Source organism: Nanorana parkeri, unplaced genomic scaffold (genome assembly GCF_000935625.1).
Source record: "Nanorana parkeri isolate BGI_ZX_2015 unplaced genomic scaffold, ASM93562v1 scaffold95, whole genome shotgun sequence".
Taxonomy (NCBI): domain Eukaryota; kingdom Metazoa; phylum Chordata; class Amphibia; order Anura; family Dicroglossidae; genus Nanorana; species Nanorana parkeri.
The window spans coordinates 647,575-671,339 of NW_017306363.1; the positions used below are offsets into that span (position 1 = coordinate 647,575).

Below are 23,765 nucleotides of genomic sequence, written 5' to 3' on the forward strand. Positions count from 1 at the left end.
TATCTATATATATCTATATATATATATTTTCTCATTTCATTTAGCCAAACCTTTGTCATTGAACGTGCACTGTGCCAGCTGGCAAAACCTGCTGAATCAGGAAATTGAATTGTCACCTCTTGTGGTTTAGAGAACCATTGGATGGAGATGGGAGTAAGCTGTACCTCATCTGCCATCACATAGTTAGATCTGGCTACATATTTATATTAAAATGGAAAAGTAGATGTGGTAAAATAAACTCTGGACTATGGAAAATATTAATCTTGTGTACTTGCAATATTTTGGTAATAGAGTTTCTTTTATGATCCTTTCTGAAAATGTACAAAAACAAACCTCCAAGTGTGAGCAATAGGGATAATGACACAGAGCGAGGGATGCGACTGTGGAACGAAGGCTTGGCACACGAAAAGTCTCCTGGTGTCACATGATGAGCTGACCTGCCTTGGCTCTACACTGGAGGATAATATGCCCTGGCTAAAAGTGTGTAGGAGGATTTAGTAGCAAAAATAAGCAAGCTTTATTGATGGACTGTGTATTATGCCTACTTAAATGCCAGTCATTTAGGAATAAGAAAAACCACACAGTGCAGAGAAAAAGTATTACTGGGCAAACTTGGCCGGCTTTATTTATAACATGTCTATACCCAAAACGTTTTATTTAATTTTGTAAAGAGTGGGGAAGGATTAGTACTCCTGTCCAGTTCTACTGCCATCAGAGCTTCCGTTGGAGAGATTCCTTTATTTGCTGTCTGGCAAAAAGTTTGTCCATAGGGCAGAAAGTGGGGGAAATTCATCAAAAAGGAGATGTAAGGAAACACCTTGGCGGAACGCCTGCTCTTGTGCGTCCCAAACTGCACGTGCGGCAGCGAGGAAGTGCTGGCAACATCCTCAATTTTAAGGGTCTCCCCAAGGCAGTGGATGGCAAAGCCAGGGCCCGCTTCCTAGGTGGGCGCTGCGTCAAAGCGCGCTCCATGCGCGTCACAAACCCATAAATTGACAGAACCCCGGTCAGAAGCCCCCCCCTGGGACGAATCCCATAGGCGTGGAGGAGGACCACCCGCCGCAGCCGACCCACCGTAGCAGAGTCTGCATGCGCTCGTCGGTCACCCACGGGAGACTACAACGATCTACAGTCATCCAGCCTGTTGCCCTGGGGACACTTGCTAGAAGAAAAATCAAGTCAAACGGAAGAAAGGAAAAAAATTCTCCAGAGAAAATTTGTTAGCTCCTGGCACTAGGCAAAAAACTGGAGACTTGTCAGCAGGTGGGGGGTTTGACCACCGGCAGGGGCCACCCCTAGGCTGTAATTGGTCTTTAGTTTTGTGCCTAGCGTCCTTCTCCTGCAGGTGGCGATATTACCCTACCATTCAGGATCTACGATCTGTTGCCTGTGTCCTTCAATGAACGGGAGAGAAAAAACATTTTGGGTAGAGATGCACTTTAATATCCCAGTTGTTACTTCAAAGAAATACAACAATGTCTATACCATTGTCCAAATATATAACCTTTTCCAAGATCAGTTGAAAGTTTTATTTCAACTGATCTTGGAAAAGGTTATATATTTTGGACAATGGTATAGACAACAGATGGTATATTTCAGCAGCATATCCTATTTCATCATTTATTTATACTGCAAGGATTACAAAAGCCACTAGAAGAGCAGCAGCAATATCTACTGACCTCCTCTTTACTGCTGTATAGCGGTGATTCTTAACGGACACCTTATTTGAGGTGTAAGAATTATGTAATATTAAATTTCATATGAAGCATTTATATTTTAAATAAGACAAAAACCAACCTACATACCAAGTGCTGCAATCAGTCAGAAATCTACTTTTTACAGTATGACTATAATGCATTGCTGAAAGCTGAAATCCTATTTGTTACCATGGTTTAATGCACATAAATGCTCCTTGCATTAGCTTATTTAAATAAATGACAGTTTTGTGGGGGGGTTTTTATCCGGCACTATTTTGGCTGTTTAGACTGGGCTTCTCAATGCAGTTGAAAATACTCTGGACTTTAGCTATTATTTAACACGTGGCATACTTGTGAAACCTTAAGAGCTGGAGCTCATCCCATGCCTAAAAATACCTACCAAACATTGACATTCTCATTACTATTTTGTTTTGTACTCATGAACATGTTTGTTTACATATGTTGGTGCAATAAGCACCTTAGGACTCCCTCTTCACTCCCCCTCAAGTAAAGCTGGCAATACACTTATAGATGTCTTTTGTTTACAGTAGGATGAACAAAAAGAAATCTAGCAGATTCCTCCATCTACGCTAAACAGCACAGATGGCAGACTCTACCCTACCAGCCATCGTTTTCTGACAGCAGGCACCCAACGCTGTCACAATACCCGCAGCTGTTCAGCCAACAACAGTATCCTCCCCAGCTCCTTTGCAGTGTGATACTGGAAGTAAAGCTTTAAAGGAGAAGTGTAGGGGAAGTAAAATGTACTCTTCCAAATACTTTGAGTCAGCAGCTATCACACGCCAGTTCTAAAGTTCGAGAACTGAGTGATCACAAACATCTGATCACACAGCTCATGGTCTTCTCCCTGCAGAGAGCGGGGACCGTCAGTTACTGCTCCCCGTGGGGATTTCCCCTCCCCTTTCTGTTCCTCCAGAAATCATTGGAGGGAAAGACAGGGGATGTGGAGGGCACAGCTGGCTCTGGCACAGTCAAAATATAGCAGGCAATAGCCTATGTGCCGAGTTTGGGTCAAAGGAGTACATAAGTAAATGTACTCCTTTGACCCAAAAGAGTATTAAAACAAAAACAAACAAAAAAATTTTAGCTTTAGTTCTCAATTTTTTGGAATAAAAATATTTTACCGCAGGGCGCTTTTATCTCAATATGTCTGGGGCTGTAACAAAGAATTGTAAAACATACTGGTTTTTTGATGTGTACTCCATCAGGAAGGCAAACTCCTTCATAAATCGTTGACATAGGTGATTTTTCTCTGGTGATCCAGACATCATTGTAAGCCAAACAGGTTCGGATATTCTCGGCATGGTGTACAGATTACAGATTGTAGTCCTGTATATTGTATAAAACACAAATATTTCTTTAATCGTTTTAGTTGAAAACAAAAGAATAGCAAAGCAACAACATAATTCATCATATAAAATAATATAACCAATTAGCCACAATTAATTGTTACTAAATTAATTTTTCAGAACGTTTTAGTGAATTTCAGTGCTACCCTTTATTGGACAACTTATGGCCAACTTATCACTTTAACCCCTTCATGACTGAGGCCCTTTTTTCAATTTTTGCACCCATGTTATATTCCACATTTTAGGCCTGAAAATGACGTAAAACCCCCCAACATTATATATTTTCTGAATGCTAAGACCCTATAGAATAAAATGGTTGTAGTTGAAAATTTTTATGTTGCGCAATATTAGCGCAAAGAAGGGGTTAAAGCAACACTTTGGTGTGCAAAAAAAAAAAGCTGGCACAGAAAGTTTTATTTTTAGAAGAGAATCTTTAGGTCTCTTCTGCAATAAAAGCATCTTACCTGTTTACCAGCAACTTTGCTTCTGTCGTTACTAAATTTTTAAAGTAATGTCATCCCTAGCCGGCCAAGATGGCAAAAGATGCTGAAACTGGAAGAAGACCAAGCAAAACTATTAAGGCCGACGAGGGAGCTCATGGACATCACATTGCTGGAGGGGAGGCAAGTATTGGTCACTTTAAATTTCAAACGTTCTAGATTAGTCGATGGCCAAGAAAGTACCAAACTCTACTACAGCCATTTATAATATATGTGCCATTAATCCTAAAGTGACATTAAAGTCTAAAAATGTTTTCCCTCCCCCCAATGTTAGTGTAAGCACTTACCTTAAATGATATTTCTTAATCCGATCATCTTCTTCTTTCCTGTTGTTTGCAGCCTTCTCTCCAGCACTGCTGCAGGTCTCTGAACCAGCACCGACTCCTCTGTGCTTGCTCGCACTTCCTGTCCCACGGTGTCTGCATGCGGGTGCACGCTGTCCATAGACTTACCTTGTGTCTCTCCTCATCTCCTGGTCGAAAATCTTAACTGCGCATGCGCCCGTTCCAAGATCCTTTGCGGCCGCCCGAGATTTTTCAGATCGCGCGCGGTGAAGACACAGGTAAGTTTAAACCCGTTTTAAAGTTTTTGCATATATCTACTGCTTGCCAACAGTAGACATATGCAACAACACCTGAGGGTTTAATAACTCTTTAAACATTTCTTATGTATATTCTTTTAAAGTGAACTTGAATGGAAAAAAAAAAATCTAAGCTTGATGCCATAAAGTGCTAGCATTTATCTTTCTTGTACTAACCTACCGCCAGAATCTTTTGCCAGAGCAGCCTACAATTTTTATGCAAGTTACAAAATGTTCAAGTCGGTACTTACACAGGGCTGTTCCCCCTTATTGCTGCCATGTGACAGCATGAAGACCTGGCCAAGCAAGTACTGAGGGGAGAAGTGTCCCTGTGTGCCCTATACCCTGATGTACTGGGTTTTAGTGGGCTCTGGCAGCAGATCCAGACAGGAAAGACAACCCCTGGGGCCTTTATGGTGCCCAGTAAGAAGCATCAGGCTTACTTCAGGTTTCCCTTCTCAGTAAAACATTTATTTTATTACAATTTCAGATGCACTACAATCGTCAAAAAATTCCTGACATTTTAAAAAAGGGAAACTGTTAAAATCCTAAGTACAACCAAACATGTTGCTTTAACCTATTTTTCTTGGCAATGGAAAAACAGATATTTAATCTTATACCCGAGAATCTCAAAAACAGTCTGTGCCCATCCTCAACAACAACCCAATGATGGACAGAACAGCTGTGGCAGCAGAAAAGAGATTAATTCCAGCAAGTCACAAATGTTGGGCTTTTTGCTCCTAATTTACATGCACTCAGTTATGACATGATGAAAATGGGACATGGACAAAGAAACCAAAAAGGTTTGTTGAAACTGTTACCTTGCTTTTCATATAAAACGTTATTAATTTTCTCACATTATTATTCCATGTGTATATTGACTATTGCATTATTCTTTTTCCTCTAGGTTTTCAGTTGTATGCAAGTCAACACAGAGATCAAATGATATTGAAAGAGCAAATTAAACTGATATTGCTAATTATAATAATAAATGATTAACCAGCAAATTAGAGCTCCACAATGATAAGATGTTATCACTTGTAAATGACATGTTAAGTGTCTGAAAATGGAAAGAAAAAACAAACAGACTGGAAGAAGGCTGTGTGGATTGAAGAACATTTTTCCATGGCACACACATACTCTTTTGAGCACTTCCTGGTATCATTCCAAGAAAAAGGATATAGTAAGCACTGGCCAGGCATTCTTCGTATGTGCACTGGAAAATTACTCTTCTCAATTGATGGCACTGACATGAACTACAAATGATTTTACATTGTAACAATATAAAGAAATCTCTTATATGTGTATAGAATTATAATTTCCTTTGTAAAAGGTACTCAAATCTAACAAGAACTAGTACAATAGTGTTGGCTAATCGCAAGTAATTGCCATGCAGTACCCTGCACTAGAAAATAACACCCGAATGCTATAAGGAATAATATACTGGTCATTTTTTCTTGTTTAGACCACTCAATTCTCCATTCTAAACAGCACCAATAAGAAAATACCCCCTCCCCCACTATTGTATTCTGACAGCAGCAGGTGTGCCGCTGTCAGAAGACCCAAACAGTGAGTGCAGATGACTGGCTGACTTGACATTTTTATTATAACTTAATTGGGCAAGCTATAGGGGATCATACCAATCATTCATGACATTATGACCACTAAGAGGTGAAGTGAATACAATTGCTTATCTTGTTACAATAGCACCTGGAAGCGGGTGGGAAAGATTAGGCAGCTAGTGAACATTTTGTCCCTGAAGTTGATGTGTTGGAAGCAAAAAAACAGAGCGACTTTGACAAGGGCCAAATTGTGATGGCTAGGTGACTGGGTCAGAGCAACTCCAAAACTGCAACTATTGTGGGATGTTCCTGGTCTGCAGTTGTCAGGACCTAGCAAAAGTGGTCCAAGGAAAGAAGACCGGTAAACCGACGACAGGGTCAGGTGCGGCCAAGGCACACTGATGCACGTGGGGAGAAAAGGCTGGCCTGAAGTGTCTGGAAAAAAGTCTGATCCATGGGGAGGTCCCACCTTGCAGCTCACAGGACTTAAGGATATGCTACTAATGGCTCAATGCCAGCACAGCATGCCTTCAAAGGTCTAGTGGAGTCCATGCCTTGACAGGTAAGGGCTGTGTTGGAGGCAAAAGGAGGACATACTTAATATTAGGCGGGTGGTCATTACACTATGGCTAATCGGTGTATATTACATAGTCCGTGTGACTGCATTACTGCGCTGTATAGCACTTCTCACTGATATGACAAATGCATTAAAGAGGCCCTATGCTCAAAATATAATGTAACTCTGAGACTGAGATTCAGGAAGCTAGCCAATCAGCAGCTCTTCACCATTCTGCTGGAAACAATATGATCAGCGTTCTGGCGTTTGATCAAGAGACCTGTTCAGAAGGCAGACCAGCATAACACTTTCTGAAGGAAAACCAAGTATTTCAGCAATTCATTTATCATTTATTTGTGTAATACACCCAGATCAGCCCCAATCAGCACAACAAAGGAGCATTATACATTTATGAATATTTCCACTATAAAACAAAGGGAGACTGTAATAATGCAAAAGTGGACTGGACAACTTTTGAGGTTTAAAAATACTTTATTCCAGTAATGTAAGAAAAAAGTACTCTAATGGAAAATGTTAATTGTTATTTACAAAAGACATGCACAAACCACGAATACAAGAATGTATATAACTGGAGGGGAGAACCTGAAATGACAGCTGCAAGTTCTTGCTTAAAGAGATTGCTTCTATCTAAAACAAATCATCACCCTAGAAGTTGTTAAAATGTGTTTGCATGAAACAAATAGACTAAGTCTTGTGATACATTATTTACTATTCTGGTAACCCTGGCTGAATCTGCTGCTGATAGTGTTGCCTCCAAGACAGATCAGATTGCACTGGCTGCCGTCCAGCAGACATGTGACTGCAATAAAGGGAACCTTCCACAGCAGAAATTAGAGTATTAACGGCTCTCAGTCCAAGGGCACAACATAGGCACTCTGTTCACAGCTCGCATTCTATACACAAGTACCCCGGTTACACATAAACTAAGTCCTTATTTGAATTGTCATTTGAGAGTCGATTACCAGTCTACTGCTAAAATAAACTGGTTTTCTGAAGGAAATATCATACTGAACAACTCATCTGTGTAAAAAAACAGACACTTTATTAGAAATCTGTCAAAATGTCCCTAATATTTGCAAACCGGCCCGTTGCCTATTAGGGGTCTTTGGGGACATAGCATTAAACTAAGCTACTGAACGCCTCCCCATGCCTCCTTTTTTACAATGCAAAATAATTTGCACTCAGGAGAATTATGGGGTGAATGAGCCGCACTCGAGAAATAAATCTTCCATATGTTGTTCAATCCATGAGCATAAGTAACCTGTACACCAAAACACTTTACGGTTGTATGTCAGTGTACAGCTTACTTATACTCATGGATTGAACAGCATATGGAAAATTAATTTCTGGAGTGCGGCTCCTTTTTTTACACTTGGATTTAGTGCCTCTCAGGCTGTGGCGTGCCCTTGGAGCCGACACTCGACGAAAGCAGATGAGATCCCCGGATTGTGGAGGTGGATGTGAGCGGTGTATATGTTTTGTGTGATCGCATGGAGTGAGTGAATTACAGCCAACGTGTGACACTGAAGCCGTCACACATCAGGTCTATTGATTGGGAACTGGGCAATAACTTACCACTGAACGCTCAGTTCCCGATCATATCAGATCAGTCATCGCTACCCGCAGGGATTCCCCCCTCCATTCCTCTAGTGCTGCCTAAAGAAGCTGAGCGAGCTGTCAGCATAAAGTGGGCAATAGCTCCCTTTATGCCGTGTTTTGGGTCATAGGAGGACATTAGTCTAAGTCCTCCTGTGACCCTAAAGAGAACTATGGCAAAAAAAAAAAAGGTTGGGCCATAGTTCCCTTGTAACCTTAAAGTGAACCTTTACTTTAATATTGTACGTTTATGCAAATGTAAAGCCTAACCGAATGACAGATACTTTGCTGATGCACTGTATTTTCATCTTTTTCCAATTTTTGTTGCATCCCAGTGCTGTTCATCGACTGCGGCCTCTTTGCAGCCATATCCTACCTATATAAACTCCAGCGATGGTGGATGGCATTTCTTAGGTTTACTGATGAAGACAACAGTGGACCCTGCATTCAAACAGGTTGAAACAGCCACTTGTAGTCTCCATTGAAAGCCTATGTGAAAAGCAAAATTGGGCAGGGTGTTACCGTATAAGAGGAAGTTTCTAAACAAGGACCTTCTTGGCAGTATTAGCAGGCATTGTTCTAATAAAATCTGAAGATTTATGAACACTGAATTACTTTTTATGTTATAAGAACATATTATTTTAATAATAGGGTTTACATACACTTGAAGTAAACAGTGATGTCTCCCTTAGTAACTAGACAGAAGCTATCATTTTCTTGCATTAGAAAATGAAAGTCACAAATATTTGACTGATATAAACTAGTTTCTTCATTGTCTCCAGATTGATAAACCAGCCCTAATTATGTTAATACAAGATGGAATACTGCTTTACTATTTCGACTGAGTGCATTTGAGGTTACTGGCCGATTGAAGATGCCCAAATATTTTGTAGTTAGCGCATTCATACACCTCGTGAGTGTCCGACTTCAGTTCCTGATAAACAACATGTGGTGCAATCTGTGCCAAGGTAAGAAGAAGAATTCCGGGCATCCGCCTATCTCCTTTTAAGGGAATTTCTGGTTGTATAGATCAGAGGCCAAGTGTCCTTGACCTTAGTGAACACAGCCGGCCAAAACTCAGACCGCCTGAGAAGAGGCTTCTGCCACTGATCACAAATGAAACTAGTTTAAATTTAGGGGTAGATTATGGGAAACAGGACTCCAAGCCGGGCACTTGCCAACACCAACTGTAAACTTAAGAGGAGGAATTTGTACACCTGCTACACATATGTTGTATTTAGTCATACTTAAGGAGAGACCTTCAAATACAACTCTTCAGATATAGGCACTTTAGATTTTCTACATTTTAAATAAAATACAGCTAGATGATGTTTACCATAAAGGAAAACATCCAGCAAAAAATATATTTGTACGGGTGTTCTCTGCAGTTTATATGGATATAGGTTATTTTAAAGTTTGTCTGCAGTTTCCGATTTTTTTTTATTTATTACCGGTATATTTGTTTAGAGATTCAACTAGTTAAAAGACAGAACCATATGCACATAATATCCCCAACTTCACAGACAAAGTACATGTCCCAGCATAGTAACAAAGCAGATAGAACTCCCCCCTAAAGACAGAAAAGGGACTTGGCACTCCCCCCTAAAGACAGAAAAGGGACTTGGCACAGAGGGCTTAGCAGGGGTCTGGTGCTGGAGGTGGCCGTGGCTGCCCCATATAAATAGAGATAGAAAAGCAGAAATAGAGACAGTAAGCTGTAGCTCGCGGTATACTGAGCTTAGGGTGACGGGAGGACGCTAGTTTGTGTCCTCCCGTTATCCTTAGGAGAACTATGGGGAAAAGCCTTAACCCCATAGTTCTCCTTTAACTCTTTTGTAGTCTCAATGACTAAGTAATATGCTTGTAACTGAAACATACAATGAGATCAGGAAACCTCATAAACCTAACTTATTTATATGGTTTGCTTCTGTGAGCTTTGCAGAAATATTGCCTTCAGGGAAATGCTTCACTATCACATCCCAAAAAATGTGACCAGGGGGGGCGTGGCTTACGCATGGCCATGGACGGACGCGTGTAGAGAGAGCTCCGGCTGTGCACCCGGGAATAATCGCCAGGAACTCTACATCTCGCCCCGTACACCTCCGCCATGGGCAGGTCGGGCAAGAAGGGAGGTCGGCAGCCTGCCAGGCCCTCTTCGTCAGCTGTCGGACCGAAGATCGGGGCCTTCTTCAAGAACTCGGGCCTACTCGCGACCCAGTCGCCGTCAGACCGTGCGGTGCGGGAAACGTGGCGGGCTCAGAGGCCTCCTCGCCGGCTCAGCCTACCTATCAGAGGGACTCGGATTCCTCTGTGCCGGAGGAGGACGGCGCTTCCCTCAGGAGGTGATGAGATGTTTCAGCGCTACTTCGCGCTCCTGCCCACGAAGATCGAACTGGAGGGCCTGTTCTCCCGCCTGGAGGCCTCACACAGCCGCGACATGTCGGAACTCAGGGAGGGCCTGGCTGGCTTTGGCCAAAGGCTGGAAGCTGTTGAGACGCAGGCTGCAGCTGTCTCCCAATCCGTCCTCCAGCTGCAAGATGAGGTGAGCAAACACCATCTACTCATCCAGCACTTAAGCCTGCAGATGGATGACCAGGAAGACAGACATCGCCGCAATAACATTAGGCTGCGCGGCATCCCTGAGGCCACAGGCCCGGCGGACCTTAAAGCTACAGTGCTGGGCGTCTTCAATATGATATTGGGCAACCCCCCTACCCACGCCATTGAATTGGATCGGGTGCATAGAGTGCCAGGGTTTCGTAATCCCTCCCAACAGCAGCCTAGGGATGTCCTGTGCAGAGTGCACTTTTTCCAGCAAAAGGAGGCCATTCTGCTGAAGGCCCGCGAAAAAGGTCCGCTGGACTTTGATGGGGCTCAGATCACGCTCTTTCCGGACCTGTCCCGCAACACGCTGACGAGACGCAGAGCTCTCCGGCCGATTTATAATGGCACCAGACAGGGCTGCCCCCTTTCCCCCTTGCTCTATATCTTGGTGATGGAACACTTAGCCAATGCAATCAGGGGCAACGACTCCGTCCGGGGACTTCAGATAGGTGACCAGGTACATAAACTTGGTCTCTATACGGACGACTTGCTCCTGTACCTTTCGAACCCTATCGTGGGCGTTCCCTCTCTGATGGAGGAATTCAAGCTTTTTGGTCGCCTGTCTAACTATACGGTGAACTTGCAGAAATGTGAACTATTCAATGTTTCTCTGCCACGAGCTGAGGCGGATTGTGTGAATGGCTCCTTTCCCTTCACGCTGAAATCGGACTATATGACTTACTTGGGCGTCCGCATTCCGGCGGACCTAGCGGAACTCTATTCCTTAAACTTGTGGTGTTATCTGTCCATTGTTCTGTTTGTGTTGCAAGGCAGCTCTGACTGGGGAATGGCCCATGATGCGTAGGGCACCAGAATCTTGCAGGGCTTCCCTTGATCATCTTAATGTTGGAGACTCGAGTCTGACTCAACAGTGTTGTCCTCCTTAAAGGGAAGAGCTTAAGCAGTCCGGAACCCCTACACGGGGACAAGACCTTGAGCGGAGGTACGGCTTATGTCTGGGCACATTGTCATATACGTTTGAGGTATTTGTTATTGTCTTCAGCTCTGCACTATTACTAAGATTGCTCATCGGATGCTGCCTTTGCATGTTGTTCACTCTGTATGCTGTTTATTTTGGTATTTGTGAAAATTTAATAAACACTATTTCTGCAAAAAAAAAAAAAAATGTGACCAGAACTGCAAATCTATGCATCTCATGACTTAGCCAAGTGCTGATTTTTATGCCTTTGAGACAAAAACATGCTGTGGAAACAAATAGGAACCAAAAGGCGGGTTAGCTTTCTTCCCTCACAGACTGTCAAACTAGCGCTTCTAGTGCTAAACGTTAATTCAAATCACGAAAATAGCATTTATGCTTTAGATGTAAATGTGATTTCAAATGTTTCCTTTACTTTAAATCTGCAGCTATTTATCAAATAACACCTAGTGATCCTAGCATAGAAGTCCTTGTTAGGACCTTCCTGTTATGAGGTGACAACGTTTGGACCCTCTCTCCCCATTATGCTTCTGTATTGTCACCCTGTCACATGAGCTTTTCACAAGGACTACAAGTGGCCCGTTCAATACACATGACACTATCATGGTCTGCTGTCGTCGCCCGCTCTGAGAAATTCCATGCAACCATAGCTGGAGATCAGCTAATTTGAGATGCACGAAGAGTAAAAAAGAAAAAAGAAAAAAAAAAAAAAAGCTAAGTGTATTTCATTCAGTTAGCGTTTACATTTATTTTAAATACTGTACAGCAAAACCACGATTCCCACTTTCTCCTCCAGGCACACATTTTCTACATACATACAGGAATATTTATTACTATTTGCCTATTATTCCCAACAAATGTCAGACATACATTTGCAGTCCCCAAAGGGTAAAAAAACATTTATTTTAAAAAGGTGTTGCCCCAGTCTCCATATTCTTGAGCACTAGCAGGGAATGCCAAAGACTTCTAGCCGACAGTTCTCAAGGAAGACTGGGACCAGTCAGTATAAAATATTGCTGGAGGGGTCTGGTCATACTCCCTCATCTGCCTTAATAGGTAGAACAAAACATGCTTAGGAGATTTTAGAGTGCTTATTTACTAGGGATGCACCAATACCACTTTAAGACCGAGTACGAGTACCGATACAAGTACTAGCAGATACCAATTACTGATACTTTTTCTTAAAGGGACGGGTCACAATTTTTCTAAAGCAATACAAACTAATGCTTTAAGGTCACTTTCTTAATATTATGAATCATGAGATGACGAGGGAGCATGATGCCGGCCAATCAGAATGCCGGGCGCTGCATCATTACACGGATTTGCTAGCTTCCTGACCAATCGGGAAGCCGGGCAGGGCGTCATTGCACGCTATCCGGCTTCCACAAGTGACGAGAGAGCATGGAGCCGTTTCTTGGCCAATCAGGAAACTGGGCAGCGTGTAATGATGCGCTGCCCGGCTTCCTGATACAGGAAGTACTCGTGCTAGGTATCGGAGCATTTGGGCGAGTACTAGTACTCACCCAAATACTTGGTATCGGCACCGATACTAGTATCGGTGCATCCCTATTATTTACACATCACTCCTAAAAACATTCAGGTAATAGATCGTGCCTTAACCACGCTCCCAAGTCTAAAGTCAGATTTCAACAGAACAGTTGACACAAATGAAGGCAGATACCTCAAAATTGACATTTTAAGATGCATAGCGGTATACATACAATTAAACCTATTTTTCACAATGATTTTACTCTGTCATTCTGCACCACTATAAAAGTCTAGGTGTCCTTTTCACTCTTTCTACTGCAACATCTATTAATAAAACATTCCAGGCTCAGATGTAACGAACATATAAAACACTAGAAGATGCTGTGGAAAAGCAGATATTTGTTGGCACTGATCAGAAACCTCAATAATGTCAGGAGGGTTTACACCAAAGTCAATGCAGTCTGAGGGCATATTCACACCAGTTCTGTCGGGATACGTTTTTCAACAGAAGGGCACCGAAAAATGAATGAGGCTAGTTCACACCACTGCATTTAGGTGTGCTAAAAAAAGTACAAGATGCACTATTTTTTTTCTGCACTACGTAACGCAACGGATCCAGTGTGAACTAGCCTCATTCACACCTATTCGTTTTTCCGTGCCCTTCTGTTAGCATCTGTTGAAAATGGATCACAATGATTGGCTGGCGTCATGCTCCCTCGTCATCTCATGAATCATAATATTAAGAAAGTGACCTTAAAGCATTAGTTTGTATTGCTTTAGAAAAAATGTGACCCGTCCCTTTAAGAAAAAGTATCACTGGAAGGAAATTGGAAGGTACACTTGTAAGTCAACGGACTTGCAATTTCTTTCTGATTTTGGTGTCTCTGGAATAGACCCTTACAGAACACAAACATAAGGAAGTGACAATGTAATCACCAAGAGTCTCTTTTTTTCTAAATATCACAGACTAAGATTAAATTATGTACATCCATTTCTTAAAAACAAATAGGATCGCTGAAGTACCCTGTCAAGGCACTCCATTATTGTATAGGAGATAGAAGAAAGACACTAAGTAATGACTAATGCAATATCTGTGCCAATTCTTTGTTCACACATCTGGATTACTGATCTCAGGTATTTCCACTCATAGAACTAAATCTGTGCTTCTAAGTCACAGTTGCAACCCTCAGAGGTGACGTGGATCCTTATGATTGAGAATACACAAGAAAAAACAAAACTGCATCATTCTGATGCAAACAAGCACCTACCGAAACTCATTCAAGGCTTCCACAATCTTATTGTATGCTAAGCTTCTCTGGCTGGCATCTGCGGATCTGCGGCTCATTTTCATTGCCTTTAAGGAAAAATGAATCAATTATTTTTGAAAACTGGAATACACAAATTCATACATGTGGAATAAGCACTAATTCATAAGGAATAGGGCTAGATTTCAGTTATAAGCCCAACAGGCCAGTGTCTTCTAAAAGCCTGTTTCAAAAGTACCCTTTTAGTCTTTGAGATTTTTCCCCTTGCTTATTGTCCTGGTAGAAGGAGTCACTTGGACGGGAAGTGAAGGAGGAGCTCAGTCCATGAGGCCAAATTACAAACCCAGGCCTGGCTAGTGTTGGCATGTTAAATATTACTAAATGCAACAAAATATTTTCATTTGATGAACGCTGATATTATTATACTTGGAAACAAGAAAGCATGAGGTCTCTAGACATTTCATAATTTCTCTAACAATGTGGCCTTAATACAGTTTATTTTAGGAACAGCTTCCAAAAAGTGCCCGTATTCCATATCAGCATACTAAAGTACTGGTCCTTTAATAAATACTAGTCAGAATAGAAATGAATTACCAAACTCTGGGTTTCTTGTTCATAGGTATTTTGTGATGACAAGTTTTAGAAGACTTTCCTTTTTTAAATGTCATCCCATACATACAAAGGCAAGGTTTAAATGGTACCTGCTCTATGGCACTCTTCAACTTGTTCATGTGACTCTCAAAGAGAGGAAAGTGAGAAAAGAAGAACTCATGGAATTTTCCATTTTCCTCCTCATCAGCTGACAAAGAGAAAATTACGCCTATGGCAATCTTCTTTTTTCGCGCAACGCCCAAGTTTGGCCCACAGCTTTCATCTGACATGTTAAAGCTTTCCTCTACTGACCTGTAAAGAGGAACATTTTAGATTTATGCCTATAACCATTTGCATAAATAAAAAGTGAGCACTATACATAAACATTTTACATCTAGGAAACTATTCAAAACAGATCTGTTTTATGTATAGTATAATAGGGATCCAGTGATGAAGGGCTTGGTTTTCAACTTATGCAAAACAAATTTACTCACCTCTTACAAAAAATGAAGAGGCTGATGTATAATGCGTTCACACAACATTAAGCTGTGCGAACAACATTCGCAGCGCTTTGCTGGCACTAGATGAAGCCAAGTAGCATAGGAATTTACTATTCTCCTTGGCTCCATCTAGTGCCAGAAATGCAGTGCAAACTTGCTATAAAATCAGCCCATAAATTGTTTTCTGCATGTGCTTAAACTGGAATGTCCAGGGGGCACTTTTCTGAAAAGTGATACATGTCTTACAGATGCAGGCACCTAACAGCTATGTCATAATATCTATACTAAGGAGAAGAAAAAAAAAGTGGCTGCCTTTGCTGACCTTCTCAAGATGTCATGAACCTGACAGTCTGTAACTTTAAAACTATGACTCACGGATTAAGAACAAGTATATAGTAAGTGAAGTCAGAACTCTTAGCCAGCATACTTGTTACAAGCCAATAATGAAAAAGTATTGAAGAAGCTGGATGATCATGACCATCAGGAACGATCATTTTCATAGAAACAGGTCAGCAAAGGCAGCCTACCTAACTATCTCAGTACATGCTTGTTTCAAGAGAAGTATAGACACCTTCTAAGGGAAGACAGTGTGCTTAATACAGGAAGCAGTGCATTTTTGTTTTTTACCATCGAGGAAATACGCCATTTTCCAAGCTTGTAGTTTGGCTACGACGCCAGCGTCGCTGGTAGCTGCTGGCACAGCTGCTGTTAAGTGATGAACTTGGAGAAGGGAAAGGGGTGATCAGAAGACTGCTGAGAGACGCTGTGGATAGTGAAAATGCATTCCGATCATTTTAATGCTAAAAAAATGCATTGAATTATACATGAAAAACAGGATACAAAAAAAAAGGCTCACCAGATCTTGCTATTCCACTGTCTCGGTCATCATTAAACCCCCGGCCTGGCATGTCCATTGGATTGCTATGTACTGGAAAAAAAACTAAACAGGTAAGTCATATAAAACCAATGCAAGCACTAGGGAGATAATCTGTCAGCCCTCTAATTTACCTTAAGTAACTAAAGTGAACTAAAATTGAAGATAATGTCTAGTGAGAGATTTTGGTAACCAAGTGTAGCAGTCATGCAAACCCATCACCAAAAGCCACAGCTCAGCTGAACAAGACTATACCTTACATCAGTCCAAATAAATAGTGGTATATATTAAATCGCACTAGTTCCAAGGAATTATATTGGAATATGTTATCACCAAAATTTCAGTGTAATGTTTTTTATGCCACGTTTGTGATTTTGGTATGATAAAATTGCGATCCAATTGTTTTTGTACATGTACGACATTGTAATAGTTAACATTACTACATTATGTAATCGTGTATGTACAGGCCAAAACAATTCACCAAAAACTGTTCGAGCAACAACCACAGTCACCGAATATTACACATATAAATATAAGCATTTCCGCTTGTTCATTTTCCATTTACAGAAACTTGAAGGTGACAGTGAAAAGGCTTTATAATGGAAAAAGTAATTCTAATTATCTTTGAACTATAATGTTACCATATACTCTATCTTATCAGTATTGAATGAGTTAAGAATTATCATTCACTATATATTCTTTATAACTGTAGATATTATGTAGATCTGAAAACGCAGCAATTTTACAAAAATGACAACTTTGTGGAAAGGCAGCTAGTCAATTTATAGGCTTAATTCTGTTCAGCCGGCTTTTACACACCTGGATTGACAGGTCATGTGCTTGTGAAGGAATCCAGAAATCGCAACTTTGAAAATGGACAGAGGCATGCAAAGGTATGTTGAAAAGTGAGTCAGCTGTGGAAATAAGGTCTTCCCTTTCCTCTTACCCACAATGTATTCTTTGCAACCTTAAAGCGGTTGTAAACTGAACTTCTATTTTCTGATATGTTTGGCAGTATGCTTTACTGTTTTCTAAACCAACTCTCATTTTTTTTTACTTGGAGATCCTGTCAGTACCAGCACTTCCTAAAGCAGACAGCCCAACAGCCAAGCGAAGGATTGAGCAGGGCAGGCTGATGACACTTCTTGTAATAACAAAGCAGAGGCTTAGCGAAGTCAATCTGCAACAGGAAATGCCATTACTGGCAGGATCTCCAGGTAAGAAACTCTGCAACAGATCTACAACAATTATTTGCTTAAACAGAACCTGTCACCAACTTTAAAAAGAATCCAGGTAAAAGCACAGAAAAATTAATCTTAAAGTGCTTACTGCCAGCATTTTCCCTTCACTAAATTATTTTTTTTTAACTTGCAATGAGTCTCTGACCTTGCAAGAAAAATGACTAGTCAAAGACAGCGCCCTCCCTCCTTGCATATCTTAGGCCTCTCCGCTTTTGAAAGGAATTCTTTCTGTACTGACCCTGCATTACTGCCTGTTCCCTTACCTCCCTACATAAACTTAAGCAGGAGTGAAGGGGAATACTATATAGTGCCACTTGTGACAGTCCTGAGTCTGTTGGGGCTGGTGACATCACATCCAAGATGGCGGCACTCAGCAACAGTTCTAGGGCTTTTGGGTGTCTACCAAATGGAGGCTTTTACAGGTAAATTAAATGCATGAAATTCATTACATGAACATATAATCCTATGAGAACATTTTTTTTGAATGAATTTTTTAGCGACAAGGCCTCTTTAGAAAACAGACTGAAAAATAGATTTAAAGTTTACATACACTTAAAGTTTTTTTTTTTTGTTTTTTTTTAGTAGGAGTCATCATCTACAAAAATGTTCAGAATTTGGGATCAAAGGATGAACAATTTAAGACTGCAGTACTTTGACTGGTACACGTGAAACCGCTCTTAAACTATGTCTGCTAACAAATGGCAAAACACATCATAAACCTCCATATATACATATTTAAATCTCCATGTGATAGGATATTTTGGAGACAGCAGTGTGGGAAAAACAGGAACAGGCGCAAAATGAAATTGTTGTCCTTACTGACCAACCAGGGGTTCACAGTCATTTGCAAGCATGTGACAGAAAAATTACAGCTACAATATTATTTCCAACCCAAATACTCTTGCCTTCACTTCTAAATTCACATTTGGAACCCTAAACTTGAACAGCTACGGCTGACTATAAGAACTTCATCTAGTAGCGCTGGTGCTATACTGGCAGTTTCATTATTTTAGAACCGTATGTCTCTCACCCATATAGGTACGTATTATCTACAACACAAGAGATCCAAGTCACCTAAACTATGCTAACAGACTTTTTTTGTTTTAATCCTTATTTCCACAGTGGAGGCCAAAATGAGAGCATGCAATGGGACACAGGAGCTACACTGCACCTCACACAGCACACCTGCAAAGAAAGAAGCACTCCGGATGAGGCGGAGAGGGCCCTGCTCAGAGAACGCCCGCCTGGGGCTGCAGAGCTGAGACAGACCTAAATGTTCAAATGCAGAATACATACGGAAGAGAATACAATTAACAAGGAAATATAACAGCATGGGGAATAAATTAAAAAGGTACAGGGGAAAAACATAGATTATGGGCAGTCATTCAGATTACAGTGGAACTCCAGGCAACCTGCTAAATACATAGTTGTAATACATAAACGGCTTTGCAGCTTTTTGCGTCACATGCCTGTTCATTGGACTGTGAATCAGTAGTGTGATAGCAGGACGGTGCACAGAAGAAACAAGAAATAGTGGTGTCACCTGCCTGGTTATGTAGAGTGGCAGGGGTATGTGGACCACAAGACTGGCTGAACAATTTCAAGACCAGACAAGATAAAACTGTATTTGAACTCTATAATTTAGCAGTTTGCCCAAAGATCTGCTTTACCATGCAAGTGAGCACATACTTTACTGCTACATAAAACACAGAGGAGCTAATTTATGAAAATTGGGGTAGGGAAAATAAAGCTGCAACCCAAAGCAGCCACATTCCTTCTTTCCCATTGTCACTACGGATGAAAGCTGAAACTTGAATTTTTGCTAAGAGCAATAGCTTTATTGTCCTTTGCACTCGTTTTCGTAAATCAAAGAAAATGTGGAAGCAGGAAGATTATAAAAGTAGACATTCACAAAGCTTTAATAAAAGCATAAGGGTCTTTATTTTCACCCATGTGACTGATATTTGTTTTGTTTTTTTTAAAATGAGGGTCTTTATCCTGGTGTGTTAGCTTGGTGAATTAAGCTCAATGCTCCATATTCTGCAAAATGACAGGTCAGCTTTAAAGCGACACTAAACTCAGGAGTTAACAACGCATTCAACTACCTTAACTACTAACAAAAATATAGCTTGTGTATCACTCGGGTGTAGATCTTCAAATCATCTCTGAATTGGTGCCGACACTGTCGTGCCTTCTGGAGGGTGGCTACTTTTATTGGCCATGGTCCCTGTGTGTGTTGTAAAGTAGCCACCGTTCCAAGCTCACTCACATGATAGACTTCAATACAAATTAGTAAACTATACCCGAGATTGTAGTCCATCCTGGGAGCAAGCTTGAAGTGTTGACTACGTTACAGCACACACAGGGACCATGGGGAACAAAAGTAGCCACCATCCAGAAGGCAGGACAGTGTCAGCATGAATTCAGAGATGATTCAGGGATCTACAGCCGAGTGTTACACAAATGAGATACATTTTGGTTAATAGCTAGTGAACTTGAATGCAGTTTTAAAATTTAGCACCTGAGTTTAGTGTTACTTTAAATAATTAAAAAATGTGACATGGGCAAAATACACAGTCTGGATGCACTTTCAAGTTGGAAGGATCTTGTTAGGTAAATATGCTCACATTTGTGGATTCAGTATGTGGGTGCTACTATTTCCTAGAGGAGTGTAAGCTAAACTCCAGGCATATATTTAGCAAACACCATTTAATGTAGTTATGTATTCAATAAAAAATTATTTTATTATTTTTTTACATACAACTAGTGTAGTAACACTAAGGGCTTATTCACACCAGCAGCGAACGTAGGCCCAGTACAGTGCTGATGTGCTCGATCGAGACATTGCACTTTTTTTTTTATGCGGTGGTATGAACTGTTCACACCTGTGACAAGGCAAACTGCAACAACTTGGACATCACTTTGATGTATACATAATAAGCGTTATAATGACAAGCACTATGCAAAGCAATACATTAAGTGCTCCTTCACACCAGATGTATTCAGGCTGCTCTGGGCATTTTTTCCAGTGCAGCCTGAACACATCGTGTGTGAACGGGCCCTTAAAGGAGAACTATGAGATGAGTGATTTCCACTCACCTCATAGTTCTAGCCGACCTGTGACAATGAGACTGTCACAGGTCGGCTCAGTAGATCGGGAGGTGAGCGAACAGATACCGGCGTTCGCTCACCTCTCGTTCCTGTCACGGCTCTCTGCTGTCACTCACGAAGCTGGGCGGATCTCGACATCGATGTCGGGATCCGCTCCGGCGTCTCAGTATACCGCGAGCTGTAGCTCGCGGTATACTGAGCCTAGGGTGACGGGAGGACGCTAGTTTGTGTCCTCCCGTTACCCTAAGGAGAACTATGGGGAAAAGCCCTGACCTCATAGTTCTTCTTTAATGCTTTGCACAGTGCTTGTCAGTATAATGCTTATTATGTATACAAGACTGTGCTGTCCAAGTCCAACCTGTAGGCTGACTGAGAAGTGACCAACAATGCAGATGGGCGAGTATCATTACCATGAATTCGGGGGGAAGCTGAACATGCACATAGAGATTGCTGGTAGGACATATACCGTAAATGGCCTATTTTATTGATTTTGAGGTGAAGATTTTTGATTAAGAGTTCTACTTTAACAAATCCTGAAAGATGCTTCAACCGAGTTCTGCTTTCCCAATGTTGACTGTAAAATTGAATGAAAAGAAAGCACCCTTTTGATACTTAGCACCTTTACCAATTCAAAATTATTTTGAATGTTTGTGTAACACAAGCAAAAGTTCCTGGAGGTACAAAACATATCACTATTACAGTGTGACAATAATAAACATTGTGCTCACTCACATGATTTTAATAATTTGCAAAGAGCTAATCAAGTAGTAACCAATAGCAATCCGATATAACGTTTATCCATAGAATCAGACTATTGAAAAACATGACTAATGGTTGCCACAGGATACTGCACTCTGCACATTATTCTTTGTCTTAAATAAGACAACTACTAGTAATCTGCTGAATTGAATGACCAACCCGGATAGAATTAAGTGCATCCATATGCTTTCAAAAAGCTTTATTTATGCAACGGTACACACATCAATAAATGTGTGTTGAATCAGTAACTTGAAATCAGAGAGAGATGAAAGCAAAACAGAGATGCATATTGAATTTACAAGGATGTAATATACACAGTAAACAAATATAACTTACATTATAGCAAACAATATGTTTTCCCAGTGATAATTATTATGCTTTCTAAAGGCTTATCCTGCGTTTGTGAAAATAAGCTATATTTCTTTTAAAACCTAGCAAACAGAGTGCTCTAGAAAGTATTCCATGTATAATAAGGCTACATAAATACAAACTGTAAAAGAGGGCACACTTTGGAAGTAAACAGAAAGGGTAGCAGACTTGAAGCATATATCAAGGGGGAAACCATTATAAATGGTTTGACATGTTTTGTTTTACTATATGTATACAACCTTTGTCATATTTGTAAAACAATGGGTTCCCAAAGCACTGTGTGTTTGCTAAAGAGTCAGGACAGCAGAAATAGCTCTTTTCAGACACAGTTGTCTCTTATTGAATGTTTGTACTGATAAGTCCAGGGTGTACAACCTGTGGGTCGAAGGAAAAATTTGTGGCACTGGTAGGAGACTCTTCCCATTTTTGCATATTACTATAGGAACTATTAACTGCTGTTATTGTGGTAAGTGTTCTCCCTGGAAATGTTTTAAGCTGGGTGGGATAAGAGAATAGCTGGGTGGTCGATCTTGCCAATAACGCTTCCTGTCCTCACTCACATTACTGTATCTATAGAGAAGCAGCTTTGTTGCCCAAAGGACAGAAAATGTGTTCAGACTACAGGACACCTCCCTTCTCTTGTTCATAACAAAAAGAGTGTTCTGTGGTCCACACAGAGAACTGAAAAAAATGCTGATACAGATAGGCTTGCAGCAGAAGCAGAGAGCACAGGAAGTTTGGAATCTGCTAGCTAAATTTACCAACAAACTACTATAACAGAATAGGATTTCAGATCTTTTCAAAAGGTTTGTGTTCTCTGCAGGGAAAAGGAGAAAGCCAGTATGCACAGCCTCTTAATATATAGAGATACAGAGAGCAAATATATATAGATATCTATATATATCTATCTATCTATCTATATAGATAGATAGACATATATATAAACATATACACCTTTTCCTCAATAAAGATTGTGCATAGGACGAAAACACAATCACCAAAACATTAGAGCTATTTTCTAACAAAATATACATTAGTCCAAGAAAATTGTGCTGCTGCAACCAGTCATGTTTGCTCTGTTTCTATTTGGGTCTAAAAACTTTTTTTTTTTTAATTCTAAAATCTGAATGGTTGGCATGGGCAGGACCATCACGGTCATTTGAACCAGTGTGAATTTAAAAAAAAATTAAATTGCCACCAATGAAAATACATCCAGCTTTGGCAACATGAGCTACTGCAATACCACAGTCATCCAGTAGGGAGATCTGTGTGGCAGACTCCTTCTGGAAGGGGACCATATGTGGAAGACCCTCTCTCAATTCAACAGCTTTCCCACTCAACTACCACATTTAGAAAAAAATAAAGTAGACATGACTTGTCCAAATATGGACCGTTCCTTTAATGTAGGCCTGCCATGCAAAAACACAGGAGCTGCCAATGATGACCCACTTCTTATGAGGCTCCTTGGCTCTTGTCCTTTAAAACTTTTCTGATTTAGTTACCTGGAACAAGTATGTAAATCAGGAAAAAGTCTAATAAAAGTCAGGTGTCTTTATGTGCATATATTTGTCCCAGTTCAAGACCATCAGAATGGCAGCCAAGCAACTAGTATTTTAGGTTAACAATGACAACTAGCATGGTTCTCTCATAACAAGTCAGTATGAAGTGTTTGACTTTAACTCACAAGTATGTAAACATGAACATTAGATAACATTTATCTACATATTATTACCTATGTTTCCAAGGAGACCATTCATAATGCTGCCGTTCTCAGCTTTTACTGTGTTGTTGTCATGGCTTATGTACTCAAGGCTGTCTTGTAATCTGTAGTTAAAAACACATGAAACATTTTTTTAAATACTTTCAAGGTGACACCCACAGACGTGTCCACAGTGCTGGCTTTTGAGGTTAAAAACAGTCATCTTGCCTGCTGATATGCTGAAGAGGCATGTTTGATCCCGCAACTTCACTGAGCTACGTTCTGTACACTTTCACATCACACTTACCTTTAATGGTTTATATAAAGGCAAAAAATTATGTACAGAGAGTAGTTTTTTGTAACAGCCAATCAATAAACATTCTGCAATGTTCTGAGTGCTCAAAAGTGATGAATGCTTAAATATGATTGGTTGCTCTGGGTTTCC

The 23,765-nt window shown here is 40.7% G+C and overlaps 1 protein-coding gene across 1 annotated transcript in view; it reads right to left on the minus strand.

Annotated features, from left to right (window-relative positions):
• Positions 1-23,765, minus strand: part of FNIP1 (folliculin interacting protein 1) — a 90,843-nt gene that overhangs the window by 14,273 nt on the left and 52,805 nt on the right. The window contains exons 6-12 of the mRNA XM_018552689.1: positions 23,354-23,445; positions 18,568-18,651; positions 16,124-16,195; positions 15,895-16,030; positions 14,878-15,079; positions 14,180-14,265; positions 2,901-3,047 (exon numbers count right to left, since the gene is read on the minus strand). Coding sequence (XP_018408191.1) covers positions 2,901-3,047; positions 14,180-14,265; positions 14,878-15,079; positions 15,895-16,030; positions 16,124-16,195; positions 18,568-18,651; positions 23,354-23,445 — 819 coding nt within the window. The remainder of the gene's footprint in view (positions 1-2,900; positions 3,048-14,179; positions 14,266-14,877; positions 15,080-15,894; positions 16,031-16,123; positions 16,196-18,567; positions 18,652-23,353; positions 23,446-23,765) is intronic.